The sequence below is a fragment of the Zingiber officinale genome, chromosome 6A, assembly GCF_018446385.1.
Source record: "Zingiber officinale cultivar Zhangliang chromosome 6A, Zo_v1.1, whole genome shotgun sequence".
Lineage (NCBI taxonomy): Eukaryota > Viridiplantae > Streptophyta > Magnoliopsida > Zingiberales > Zingiberaceae > Zingiber > Zingiber officinale.
Genome location: NC_055997.1, coordinates 25,189,016 through 25,202,175, shown reverse-complemented (window position 1 = coordinate 25,202,175; position 13,160 = coordinate 25,189,016). Strand labels below are relative to the sequence as shown.

The window sequence follows — 13,160 nt, the reverse complement described above, 5'->3', positions numbered from 1 at the left end:
TTTTTGACTTCTAAGTCCTTGATGGCCCGGAGCTTCCTGGTGTTGGCCAAATTGAGCTTGGACTCGAAGGAGCTAACCTATTTATCAAGCTGAGACAATTGTACAGCCTGCTCGACACCTTTGCTCTTCTCCGCCTCCAGCTGCTCGGAGCTCTTACTCAGATCGGCTCTTAGTTGAGCCATCTCAGCACTCATCTGCTCTAGTTGCACCTGGGAAACAAATGATTAACCACTCGGTGCCCGTAGCTACTTGACTTCCTACTCCAAAAAAGAAGTCTTTGGCACATAGCCATGCTTCCTAGCCAATACTGCGAGGAAGTAAAAAAAATTTTAGGGCCAAGCGGCAACAAATAGTAACTTGTAAAATACTTACCCCAGTGGATATTTGGGTATGACTGTCGGCAAGCGCCACTAGAGGTATGACCGTCGCATGGGCTCGGGCATCGGCCCATATCTGTGCTAGCGGTCCCTAGATGATTATTTGGTGCTCTGGGGCTGGTGATTCAGCGCTGTCAGAGTCACGCCACTCGTCCGTGGGCAGATGAATGACCGCCGTTATGTGGCGCTGGCCACTCAGAGCAGACGGGGTTGAGGTTGCTCTGCCAGCCGACCTAAACGTTGACGCCGGCCGGATGCTAGACTTCCGAGTCTTCGGCAGTGGAGGCGGTATAAAAGCGACCAGCAGCACACAGATTGTCCCTTGCGACAGTCCGGACAAAGACGACGTCCAATCGGATGAAAATGAAGTTTATGGGACGGTCGTCGCTCGCTCGGGTGCAGGGGTGGAGGTTTCACCCCGCTCAGATGAGATACGTGGACTGGTCCTAGTTGGAGTCCGTGTAGCGGAGGTAGTAGATCAGGCAGCAATCTCCATGCAGCGCCTCTTTCGGCTTATCAACATCTCCCCGGAAGAAGCCGATTCCGAGGCCTCGGCGACTGGAATTACAGGAGGACTCTCGGGCAGTGGATTCACTGCGACAATCGCTTCACCACCAACTGTAAGGCTTGCTACTCTTTTGCTCCCTTGGGCTAGGGCTCCTATGATCTCTCCAAGCGAATCCTCATGAGAGCCGATTGGCTGCAAACCGCGGCTCTCCAACTCAACCACGGTCGTAACATTGATCTCTGCATCCATGAGTTTGGATTTTCCTGTCAGACGTGCACACAACATGACTTGAGATGCAACAGAAAAAAGAGAAATCAGTTAGATTCAAAGGTTAGACTAAGAAAGAGCATACCTAGGCTGAACAGAAGCTTGGTGCGGATCAAGCTCAAGCCAAATACGTAGAGGACGCACTCCAGCAGTAGTTTGTGGATATCATACTTCTGACCAACCAAGCTGGAAGCCGCCTAAAGGTAGTCTGATCGACCCTTGTACCTGCCGAGCGACGATGGATTCACAACCTCTAGCTTCTAGTCGGTCAAAAAATTAGGCTGATCGGGGAATTTGACAAAAAAAATAGTAGTCCTTCCAATATTTATTGGAAGACGACATCTTATCGAAAAAGATCAAGCCCACTCGGGCTTGGAATAGGAAGGTCCCCAGTTCAGACAATTTTGGATAATAGAAGTAGTGGAAGAGCCGGGCGGACAGAGGAATGTTGTGTAGGCGAAAAAGGACTACAACGTCGCACAACAGCCGAAAGGAGTTTGGCACTAGCTGGTGGAAAGAAATCCGAAAGTATTTGCAAACTACAGAGAAGAAGGGGTGGACAGGGAACCGCAGACCGACGGTAAATTGGTCCCTAAAGAAACATACAAAACCCTGAGGTGGCTCATGGGGTTGATCGGACAAAGAAGGAAGGGCAATTTCATAGCCCGGAGGAATTTCATAAGCAAAGTTTAGGCTCTCTGCGGCATCCTCGTCGAATCTAAATTCAACGGAGGTGTACCAGAGGCCAGGAACAAGGACAGAAAGATGGGAGGAATTTGCCATCAAAAATAAAGATTGACAAGAACACAACCAGCTCGATTGAAAAAGAGAGAGGGCACTAAGAACAACCAAAAGATTTGAATGAGAAGGAAATTTTATGAGAAAGGGGAAAGATCGCCAGAGAAGAGAACGCAGGAGTAGATCGCTGGAGAAGAGAACGCAGTGAAAAATCATCGGAGAAGAGCACACAGCGGCAAAATCTGAAGACGAAAGAACAAAGTAGACGACGACGACACACGCGAGGCTTATAAAGCTTGCGGGCGATCGACGACAACCATCCGATCCAGGGTACACAAGCCTAGAAACAAATCCAGCCGCTGAATTTGAAAATGGTGCACGTCATTAAGCATAGGGATGTAAACGAGCCAAACCGAGCCGAACAGTATCAGGCTCGAGCTCGGTTCGTTTAAGTTATATTCGGGCTCGAGCTCGGCTCGATCTCGAATCGAGCTTTTATCACAAGGCTTGAGCTCGGCTCGTTTTAGAATTATCAGGCTCGCGAACAGTTCGAGCTCGGCTCGTTATTAGCTCGATTATCAAAGTTAACGAACCTAACTCGTTAAGCGAGCTCGGGCTCGTTTTCGGGCTCGATTAGAGCTCGTTTTTTTGGTTCATTTTAATGCTCGTTTTAGAGCTCATTTTTTTTTGCTCGTTTTAGAGCTCGTTTTTTGCTCGTTTAAGGCTTGTTTTAAGGCTCGTTTTTTTGGCTCGTGAGCCTATAAATGAACATGTTTGCGAGCTCACGAGCCTAATATCCTTAAGCTCGAGCTCGGCTCGATAAAACTGTCGAGCTCGAAATCGAACTCGAGCTCGGCTCGATATGATAAACGAACGAACTTGAACGAGCTTTTTACCGAATCGAGCTCCGAATAGCTCGCGAACTGTTTGGTTCATTTACATCCCTAATTAAGCGGATGTCCGCCTGTCACATTAGGCGTGCGGCGGCAGTATAGGACACGTGTCCTTTAGTCAACAGGTCACATTTAAAGCCCTTAATTAAAAAGGTATGGTCGCGTGCTTAGCCATAATCTTCAAGGATTTAAGCTGATTTCAAGAAATTCAGATGGCATCAGCCAAAATCACGCTCGCCCGAGGGGATACAGTGAAGGTCGAAAATTATAAGAAGTATTGCTAACCATCTTCCCGATCGACACACAATCTTCCCGATCAGCCAAGGCAAAGTAAAGCCGAGTGGCGTTGGTTCTGGGGTCTCTCAGCCGTTAATGGACCGTGTATCGATCGGGCATTAAGGCACCGACTGTCCAGTCAGTCGGACTTGCAACCTCTTTCGACTAGCCTTGAGGGGAAGACTTGTGATGCGGAGATAAGAGCTTATGTGACATAGGTCAATAGTCACGATGTAGGTCAAAGTCAAAGTGATCAACACTAGGGGTTCAAGCAAGATTAATCCGAGCATGAATGACTACATCAGCCGACCGGAATGATGTTGTTCGGTCGACAGGAAATCAGTCCTAGTGGACCACCCATCCGGTCGGATATGACACCGGCATCATCCATGCAAAGTAATAAAGGAGAAGACTAAAGGTCTTGAGGAAGAAAAAAGTAAAGGAGAACACTCCATCTGTCATTAAATGCACATAAGCCAAGACAAAGATGCCCTATGTAGATAATCAATATCATTAAACAGGAGAAGATGTAAGGTCACTAAGAAAGGTATAAAAGAGCATGACATGTATGAGAAAAAAAGGTCAAGAAAAATAAGTCTCGGTCTATATCATTTTCTATTTTCCTTTCTCTATTTTTAACTTGAGCCAACGTCAAGAACCCTTTTCTTAATTTTGATTTTGTTTTAGAAAGAGAAGAGATATCTTCATCTAGTCAATAAAATTATCACCTCCCTAACTTTCAAACTTCACACCTTCAGATAAGATGATTATATACTTAATAGTTTAACCTTATAAACATGCAGTTTATAAAGCACCACGTCATATTATTAAAATTATTAGTTTTTAGAACGAAGGAAAATTAATATAATTAAGGTAGTGACTTCTCAACTGCTCCTATGGTTTAATAGTTATTATTTAGATTTCAGACAATTAACTATATATATACATCTGCTACAGCACATCATCTTGGAAATCAATTTGGCTGCATATTCTTAGATGTCAGATTCTTCGAACTTTGTTCAATTTCCTTAATTTCATCAGGTAGGTGAACTCGGAGTGGCGTGCCGTTTCATGTTTCATCATCATGAGAGCGTGCCGCGGCCGTTTGGTTAGGTTTTGATGTTGACGAGTTGGTGGGAGGATCGACACAATCTCCGCGATTCCGGCGTTCATTAATTCCTCCTCGTGACACTTCTTCTTTCTGGAATTTACGACAACATCGCTCTTGTTTGCCGTGCCATCACGTTTACCACTTTCGCTACACTAAATAACATTCGATTAGATTTCAGTTTACGATGATATAGAGTATTATCATATAACATTTTAAGATCAAAATTTGACGTGTACAAATATTCAAGTATGTATTACTCCACGCAGAATTTATCTTCTTAATTTGATAGAGGCGTTAAGGAAGAATGAATCATCTGTTTTTACTACGGGGATTATGTATTTCTATCCCTATTTATTATATCACATCCCTATTCCATTAGATTTTTTTGCATCACAGTCATGGAGTCTTTCCACAAACTCTTTCATTACCATAAAAAATTTTACACATTTTTTATTATCAAAAAATCTCTTAATAACTCTTTCATGAATTTCACATTTTTTATTATATATATATATATATATATATATATATATATATATATATATATATATATATATATATTTCATCTTTCTATTTTTTAATCATATATAATTAAATTTTAATAAAATTTAAATTCATAAATAGCTAATCAGAAATAAAATTTAAATTCATAAATTATTAATTATTAATCAGAAATTATTTTTTAATATTTTAATAATTTTATTTTTTAAATCAGAAACAAAAACTATTTAATAAAAAATAAAATAAAGAAGAAGTGTTCCAGAGCCGCTTCCCCATAATTACATGCTGGAGCCATGTCACAGTGGAGCTCCTCCTTTTGAGCTCTCATTATGGATGTTTTGAAGTCCTCTCGGGGCGATGCGATGATTAAGACATGAGGTGTTGTCACATGAGATCTTGGGGTCGAAACTTGGTGTGACTGAGCACAACCTCCCCCATGTCTTGGTCATTTACACTAATGGCTAGTAGCACGAATCGCCTTTTGCCACATTATGGATATTTTAAGATTAATATATATATATATATATATATATATATATATATATATATATATATATATATATATATATATATATATATATATATATATATATATATGTTCAAATCTCAAATACAATATATTTACACGAATTTTCCTTCAAATAAAAGACATAACTAAATGATAATGAGCTTCTGGATTTACTATCATATGTGTTTCTTGATTTAATCCAATGAAAAATTTATATAAGGTCAAATTCATCATTAAAAAAAATAAATAAATAAATAATAATAATCAATGAGACTATTAAAATTATCATATCATACAGTAAACATACCAAACCTTTTCTACCTGCTTTTTGGCCCCTCGTATTTGTACCTGCTCTTCTAATGCGGCACGTCATTCCTATGGCTTTTGGTGACCCCTACAAAGTACAAACACGAGCTCTCTTTCCTTTCCCCCTCTTCTTGTTCTCATCGCGTCTCGTCTCGTATATGATTTAATCCTGGCCTCTAGTTACCTGTCTGTTGTTTGTGCTCGAGTAGGTTCGAGGCAGCGGCGAAGCAGCGGCGACGAGGAAGGGATCTGCGGTACCAAAAGTGATTTTGTCGGGCCGATTCTTTTCTTGTGATCGTATCAAAGGCGCGACGTCAGTGGGTTGCCTTCTGTGTCGAGATACTTAAGGTAGATCGTCTGTTCTGCTAAGCTAAATTCTTTGCGCTGGGAGGATTTGTCTATTGTGCGAGATGATAGTCTGCCATCTCCTGTTTCATCAGCCTTTACGTTTTGTTTTTTTGGAGCAGGTTAGGGATTTGGTTTGGAGGGTTTGAGGAAAAGTAGCAAAGATAGGTTTTTTGAGCTTAACGGTTTGTACTTGTAACTCCTACCTTCGTTTTTAGCTTGAACCTGTTGTGGTTTCTATGATCTTGCTCCTTGGCCGATCGTTGTGGAATTTTTCGTATAGATGCGATGGTTTATTTTACATACATATGTCTTAATTTGGCCCACTCTAAACAGTGTGGCGTGCGTTTTAGCGTATGCTTTATTCAGTAGTTGGTGGAGGTTGCTTCTTTTCATATTCATAAGCTTCATGTTTTTTGATGTCTGTAATTATCTCCATGCTAATATTGATTGACTTTATTGAAAGTTAATAGAAAGAGGCATTAGTTTTTTGGCCTTTTTTTTCCTGAACACAATTAAATTATTGGATTGTGGAGAAGTGCCATGTAATTTTTCTTTATTGATTTGTTGAGATAAATAAGTACGTGCTGGTAGTTTCTTTTTGTTTTGTAATATATTTGGCGGACTTAATATATTTGGGCAGTCATACAGTGTTTTAGGACTGCAATATGCAAAATTACCATTGTTTCTGGATCCATAAATCTCATACAAAGTAATAATGTCAAAACATTTTCTTTCCCGATCTTTCTGTTTGTATCACCTTTAGGTATAACTGGTTATCAATATGCAGGTAGTCAATTATATGTGCGCGGTTCTGTGACGTCATTTACATACCTCTTGTGCCATTTTCATTCTCTGTTGCTGTTGTTACAATTGAGTTAAGCCCGATGTCATTTCGAAGCATAGTTCGTGATGTAAGGGATAGTTTTGGTAGTTTATCAAGGCGGAGTTTCGAAGTAAGACTCTCAGGCTTTAATGGGCGTCATAAGGGAAAGTCTCAAGTTGCTGGTCATGAAGTACATGAACCTAATCAAGCTATCCAACAAAGCTGCTGGGCTAGCCTTCCTCCTGAACTACTTCATGATGTAATTAGAAGGTTAGACGAAAGTGAACCGACATGGCCATCTCGCAAGAGTGTGATCTTTTGTGCAGCTGTTTGCAAATCTTGGAGGCAGATGTGTAAAGAGATTGTTCAACGTCCAGAGCATTCTGGGAAGCTCACTTTTCCTGTATCTTTAAAACAGGTAATCTTTAAGAAAATTATGGTTAATCTCTTTTGATTATTTGACAACATAGATGAACACTTAGTTATCTTTGAGAAATTAATCACTGTCAAATATATTGTTTATTTTCATTACTATATATAAAAGTTATAGGTATATACTTGGACTGTTTAACATTAGTTACAACCATTTTGGTGAGCATTGAGGAATACTCAATGGTTAAACCAAAAGGACTAAGAACTTACTGTAATCAGTCAAAATACCAGAAATATACAGGCCAACGCCCATATCCATACTTAAATCCTTGAGATCAATCTCTGTGCATCTCCACTTGTTGATCCAGTGAACATCAAAATCTGAAAAAAAAAAAAAAATTCAAGACTAATTACAAGCTGAATACTTCTTATAAATGTAATCAAAACTCTGTGAAATCAAGCATTAATCAACCTTCATATGCAGTAACAATTCAGCCCCCATTAGGTTCAACATCACACATGAAAATCATTAAATTGCTAGAATCAGAAGATTTTACAAGATTATAGCAATAAATTCAACAATCAGAAGGTCACTTCACCAACTATCAGCAAGAATGAAATCATCAGCTTAACACACCAATAACTTTACCAAAAGTCAATGGTTCAGAGAAAAAAACCCATGATAAGATTCAAAAATTAGTGTTAAGCTCAATTCTGTAGTTGAATGAGCTGTGATCCTTTTCTAGTCAACTTTGGACCAAATTGATTCTGTTGCCACTCATTGCCTATTAGTTCTACCACTCAATCCAATTTATATGTGATAATAGATCAGTCAATAATTGAAATGACTCATAATTAATTGTATATGGAAAGGAAAACACCTTACTCAAAAAATACTAGTATGGAAGAGTAATTAGGTGCATCTACAAGAAACAATAATGAGAAAAATAGATTAACATGACATAGACATACACAGTTAAGGCCAATAGCTTCTACTGTCATGCTAGTTAAACAAATTATGGTTGTGTGATAGGTTGAGAAAGATCAATGGAAATTGTACTTAGTGTAATTAAAAAGTGGCTTAGAAGGTGGATATTTGTAACAATATTTTCTTGCATTGATTTCAATGGTGAGATACAATCCATGTTGCTGACCTTTAAAAGTTGAAACTCATATATCCAATACCTAGAAGTTACTTCAGCAGTTCTGCTACTAAAAATTTAATTAATAATTTTTCCTTGTAAAATTTCATTACATCATTGATTTAGGCCTTTTCCTCTGTACAGCCTGGAGCTCGAGATGGGATGATCCAGTGCTTCATTAAGAGGGATAAGTCAAGGTCGACTTATCATCTCTATTTATGCCTTAGTCCTGGTAAGGTTGCTCTTTCATCATACTCCTGTTTTACATTTGTAGCGTCCTTTATTGATGTGCAAAAGGTGTGCATTTAATTATTCAAAGGAGCTAAATTAATACCTCATTTTAGCAAGTTTTCTTGCTTTATTGATGACCTAGTGAAATTGAAACAAAATTTTCATACTTCTTTCTTAATTGATGCCTTTAGTCAAGTTCCAGAAAATTGTCTAATTGGCTAGTTCATTGATCAGATGTCAATCTCTGGCTTCTTATGTCACTGTGTTAACTTTTTAGTCAGAAAAGTATCTGACCTTGATTCGGAGATTCAGGATTGTTGCCTAAAAATGCTTGGCAATCTCCACTTTTTGCACTGGTGCTTTTTACCAATCTCTTAATGCGAGTTCTCTCTTTTTACCAATGTGTTTCTGCTCTTCTTTGTTTACAATTGTTGCTATCAATTTTTAGTCTACATGTTTTGTCTCTTGCATTGCAATTCTGGCTCACTAAATGATAATCCATGCTAGGAGACTAGTATGGTTCTCTATGCTAAAGATTTAATCTTCCGGATCATAGAATTGGTCGAGAAATTGGTAGTAAAATAGGTTCTTCATGATTGTATATATATATTGTGTGTGTGTGTATATAATTTTTAGGCTCTTAATGTCTGCATTCAGTTACAAGGTTCTGCATGTTATTTTTCTTGAGCATTCTAAGATGGAACCCTTCCTATTCTTGAATCTGGAATTCTGTTTTCTTATTTGGCTGACAAATTTCCTATTTAGATTCTGTTTTGTGACGTTAATTATAAACCCTCAGATTGTCCATATCTACTCCTTACATTTATTATTGCTTATCTATCCCAAAAGTTAGTTGATGCTTTTGCAAGATAAATTTGCAGTGAATACGCTTTTGCATCTTAATTTAAGTGTCTATAAAAGTTGGTTGATGCTGTTCTTCATATAGGCATTCTGGATATGACACATGCTCTTTCATTTTTCTTTTAGCTTGTAATCTTAATTTTTTTTCATTCATTACTGGATTTTGATGTGCAGCTGTGCTTGTTGAGAATGGGAAGTTTCTCTTATCTGCTAAAAAGAACAGAAAAACTACATGTACAGAATACACAATTTCAATTGATGCTGGCAACATATCAAGGTCAAGCAGTGCATATATTGGGAAGTTGAGGTACTAATTCTTTCAAAGATCCCCCGTAAATTGTAGGTGGAGGCGAGAAAGTCGAATCTAGTCACTTTCATTTGGCATTACAGGTCAAATTTTGTTGGCACAAACTTCAGAATCTACGACACTCAGCCTCCATACGATGGGGCTGCTCTTTCTCCTCCTGGTGGAATAAGCCGAAGATGGTACTCAAAGAAAGTTTCACCCAAGGTGCCGTCAGGTAGTTATCCCATAGGTCAGGTGACATACAGATTGAACGTGCTAGGAACTCGAGGACCACGAAGAATGCAGTGTGTTATGCACTCCATTCCAGTATCAGCACTCGTACCTGGTGGTACAGTCCCTGGCCAACCTGACAATCTCGTTACACGTTCCTTGGAGGATTCCTTCCGCAGCCTTTCCTCCATTTCCTCTTACATGGATCAATCCTCCGAATTCAGCAGTGCTCGTTTCTGCAATATCACTCAAGAGGTACTTGCAGAGACTGATGTCAAGATGAATCCATTGGTACTCCACAACAAGCAACCTCGGTGGCACGAGCAGCTGCAATGCTGGTGCCTCAACTTCCGGGGCCGTGTCACAATTGCCTCAGTGAAGAACTTCCAGTTGATTGCAGCGACACAGCCAGCCACTGCCACTGCTAGCCTGGCAACTGCATCACAGCCAGCTGCGCCAGGGCGGGACAAGATCCTACTGCAGTTTGGAAAGGTTGCAAAAGACACTTTCACAATGGACTATCGCTATCCGCTCTCCGCATTCCAAGCTTTTGCCATCTGTTTAAGTAGCTTCGATACCAAATTGGCCTGTGAATAGAATAAGAACTGGCAAACCAGGTACCCCTACCTGCTTCATCTTTCTCATTCTTGCCATTGCCATGTGTGTTGTACAAATTGGACTTGTAATTCTGAACTGCTTATTTGTCAATGGGAATGGTGTTTTGTGGGCGTTCCATGTGATGCACCAACTGGCTGAAAGCATGGAAACTGACAACATGAGTAGGCAGTTCCCTGTATGTTTTGAGCATTTCCTGCTCAATTGATTGTTTTTATTTTCTTGATAACTAGTCAGTGTCAGTGATTCTGATGAACTGGCAGCCCATATGTCTGTTGCATGTAGTGTCTGCTATTGCTAGGGTGTCAGACAGACTTCATCATTCCATCTCATCTCATCTGCCAACAGCTCTAACTAACAAAGTCGGTTAAGATCTATTATTATCTACTGTTGTCTCAACTCTGCAATGTTGCATAATCCCTCCCTCACCATTAATGCCACTCACATTGCACATCATTCAATTCGTATTTTGTTCTCCAGCAACCGGCTTCCACGTGATGCACTGCCTCAATCTGTGCCCTAATGTGCTGCAAATAAGACATTTCTTCTGACAACCATGTCTTTTCCCTGCCCAATTATTTTGTTTTATTATAGGATCGCCCATCATTTACGTTTTCATTTTCATTGGCTTCTCATTTCTGATTAAAATTAAATAAACACCCATTTTATAGCCATCGATCTAAAATATTCTTACAGTTATCAACTTCTATGGCTAAAAGCTAGCATGTGGCTATTACAACTTCTAGAACAACATTAAATTTAAGGGTATTTTTAAAATAAAATAGATATTTTTTTTTAAAGAGACTAATTTGATGTTTCTTTGAATTTGGGGCAACGATAAAAATATTCTATTGTCTCTCAGACATCTTTCCGTGGCACCGGACCGGATTCAACTTTACACAACCCGATTCTTCCAGATTTTGGTTCATTTGGAGGGCGGATTCGGAAGTCGGCTCGACTCGGTCACCACTAAACCACTCCAGGCCGTGCGCGTTCGACTTTGGTTCTATTTCTACATCCCCATCGCCTTTTTCCAGATCCGCCGTTTCCGCAATCAGATTATTCAAGTTTTCCGTATGAACTCGACGATGTGAGTGATCATGCCGGCTATGGATTGCCCGGCTTCCGCCCCCTTCGCCTCGCTTGGCCGCTCCATCCTCAGCCTCCGCCGTGAGCAGGTCCACTCCGTCGACGGCGGCGGTCACCACGATTCGCCGGGTGGGTCGTACGACCTCGAAATCGAAGCGTTTCAGAAGCACGTCGCGGACATCTTCCTCGACCTCGCCTCCTCCTCGGGGGATGAGCTGCTTTCCCTTCCCTGGCTCCGCGAGTTGCTCGATGGGTTACTCGTCTGCCAGGATGAGTTCCGTGGGATCCTGTTCGGCTGTAGGGACGGCCGGAAGGTGGACCTCTCCCGTCCGCCCCTTGACCGCTTCCTCTCTGACTTCTTCGAACGCTCCGTCAGGGCGCTCGACGTCTGCAATGCTGTCCGGGATGGCGTCGACCAGATGCGGCAGTGGAGGCAGCACCTGGAGATTGCCATCGCTGCCCTCCGCGGCTCCGGAGTCGGCAGACCGCTCGGCAAGGGCCAGATCCGCCGCGCCTGTAAGGCGTTGAACGATCTCACCCTCCTCTTGCTCGACGAGAAGGAAGCCCCGTGCATCTTGAGCCTCCGCAATCGTTCATTCGGCCGCAGCGGCAAGGAGACGCCGCAACATCGCCGCGTCGGCAGCGCAGGATCCGCCTCTTCCGCAGGACACTACCGTTCTTTCTCCGGGAGCGTCTCCCGCTCCTGGTCCGCCGCCCGGCAACTCCAGGCAATCGGAAACAACCTTAACGCGCCTCGCGGCAATGAAGTCGCCGCCACCAACGGCCTGGCCGTCTTGGTGTTCACTATGAGCTCGGTCCTCTTCTTTGTGACGTGGGCTCTCGTGGCAGCAATCCCCTGCCAGGACCGCGGGCTTCAGACTCATTTCTCTCCCCCCAAGCACTTCCCATGGGCCGCATCGATCACTGCACTCCACGAGAGAATATTCGAGGAATCGAAGAAGAAGGATCGCAGGAACTCCTGCGGGCTGCTAAAGGAGATCCTAGTGACGGAGAAGTGCAGCCGCCAGCTGTTGGAGCTGCTAGATCCAGAGATAGAGTTTCCTTTGACGGAGGAGAAAGAGAAGGAGCTGCGGCAGGGCGTGGGAGAGCTGGCCGAAGTCTGCGATTCCTTGAAGGAGGGCTTAAACACCCTCGAGCGCCAGGTACGTGACATTTTCCTCAGGATTGTGAGGAGCCGAACCGAAGGTCTCGATTGCTTAAGCAAGTCTCACCATTGTGACTGATTCGTGCTTAGGATCGACATGAAAATACTTGATTGCTTTCGACAATACTTGATCTTGGTTTGTGTGCATTTTGGTAACGTGAGGCCTCCAGGTGAGGAGATCGACGTGAGAATATGAAGCAGGTAGTTTTATTGGTATCTATCTATCTTTTATTACCAATGGTGTAGGAAAAGGGGAAGCAGTCGATCGTTGCCGCTTAGGCTGTTGTTTTAATCTTCTCATGCCGAATCCTTTGTAATGTGGTAAATCGTAAGAATCCTCCTCCCATTTTTCTTGGTTATTGTTCTTAGTAGTTCTTCTTTTGCATAATTGTTATTGAATTATATCGCCGATTTCATTATCTCATGGAAGCTTTAACAACCAGATTTGATATGAAATTAAGCTCATACATGGAGAGGCACATTATGTGGTTTTTTTCATTAGTTACAAAGTG

General features: G+C 41.6%; 2 protein-coding genes across 3 annotated transcripts; both read left to right on the top strand.

Moving 5' to 3' along the window:
* The first annotated feature begins 5,588 nt into the window (after positions 1–5,588).
* On the top strand, positions 5,589–10,512 carry LOC121996153 (tubby-like F-box protein 8). 2 transcript variants are annotated; one of them, XM_042549996.1, is made up of 6 exons: positions 5,589–5,833; positions 5,953–6,015; positions 6,621–7,074; positions 8,315–8,402; positions 9,437–9,569; positions 9,653–10,512. In XM_042549996.1, exons 3-6 carry the CDS (start codon positions 6,718–6,720, stop codon positions 10,374–10,376), a joined length of 1,302 nt encoding a protein of 433 aa, XP_042405930.1. In that variant the 5' UTR covers positions 5,589–5,833; positions 5,953–6,015; positions 6,621–6,717; the 3' UTR covers positions 10,377–10,512. The 2 variants fall into 2 exon arrangements, with proteins under 2 accessions (XP_042405930.1, XP_042405931.1); XM_042549997.1 differs by lacking the exon at positions 5,953–6,015.
* Positions 10,513–11,268: 756 nt separating this feature from the next.
* Positions 11,269–13,036, top strand: LOC121996152 (protein ROH1-like). Its single transcript, XM_042549995.1, has one exon. The coding sequence runs from the start codon at positions 11,495–11,497 to the stop codon at positions 12,725–12,727; it is 1,233 nt and encodes a 410-aa protein (XP_042405929.1). The 5' UTR covers positions 11,269–11,494; the 3' UTR covers positions 12,728–13,036.
* The last annotated feature ends 124 nt before the right edge of the window (positions 13,037–13,160 follow it).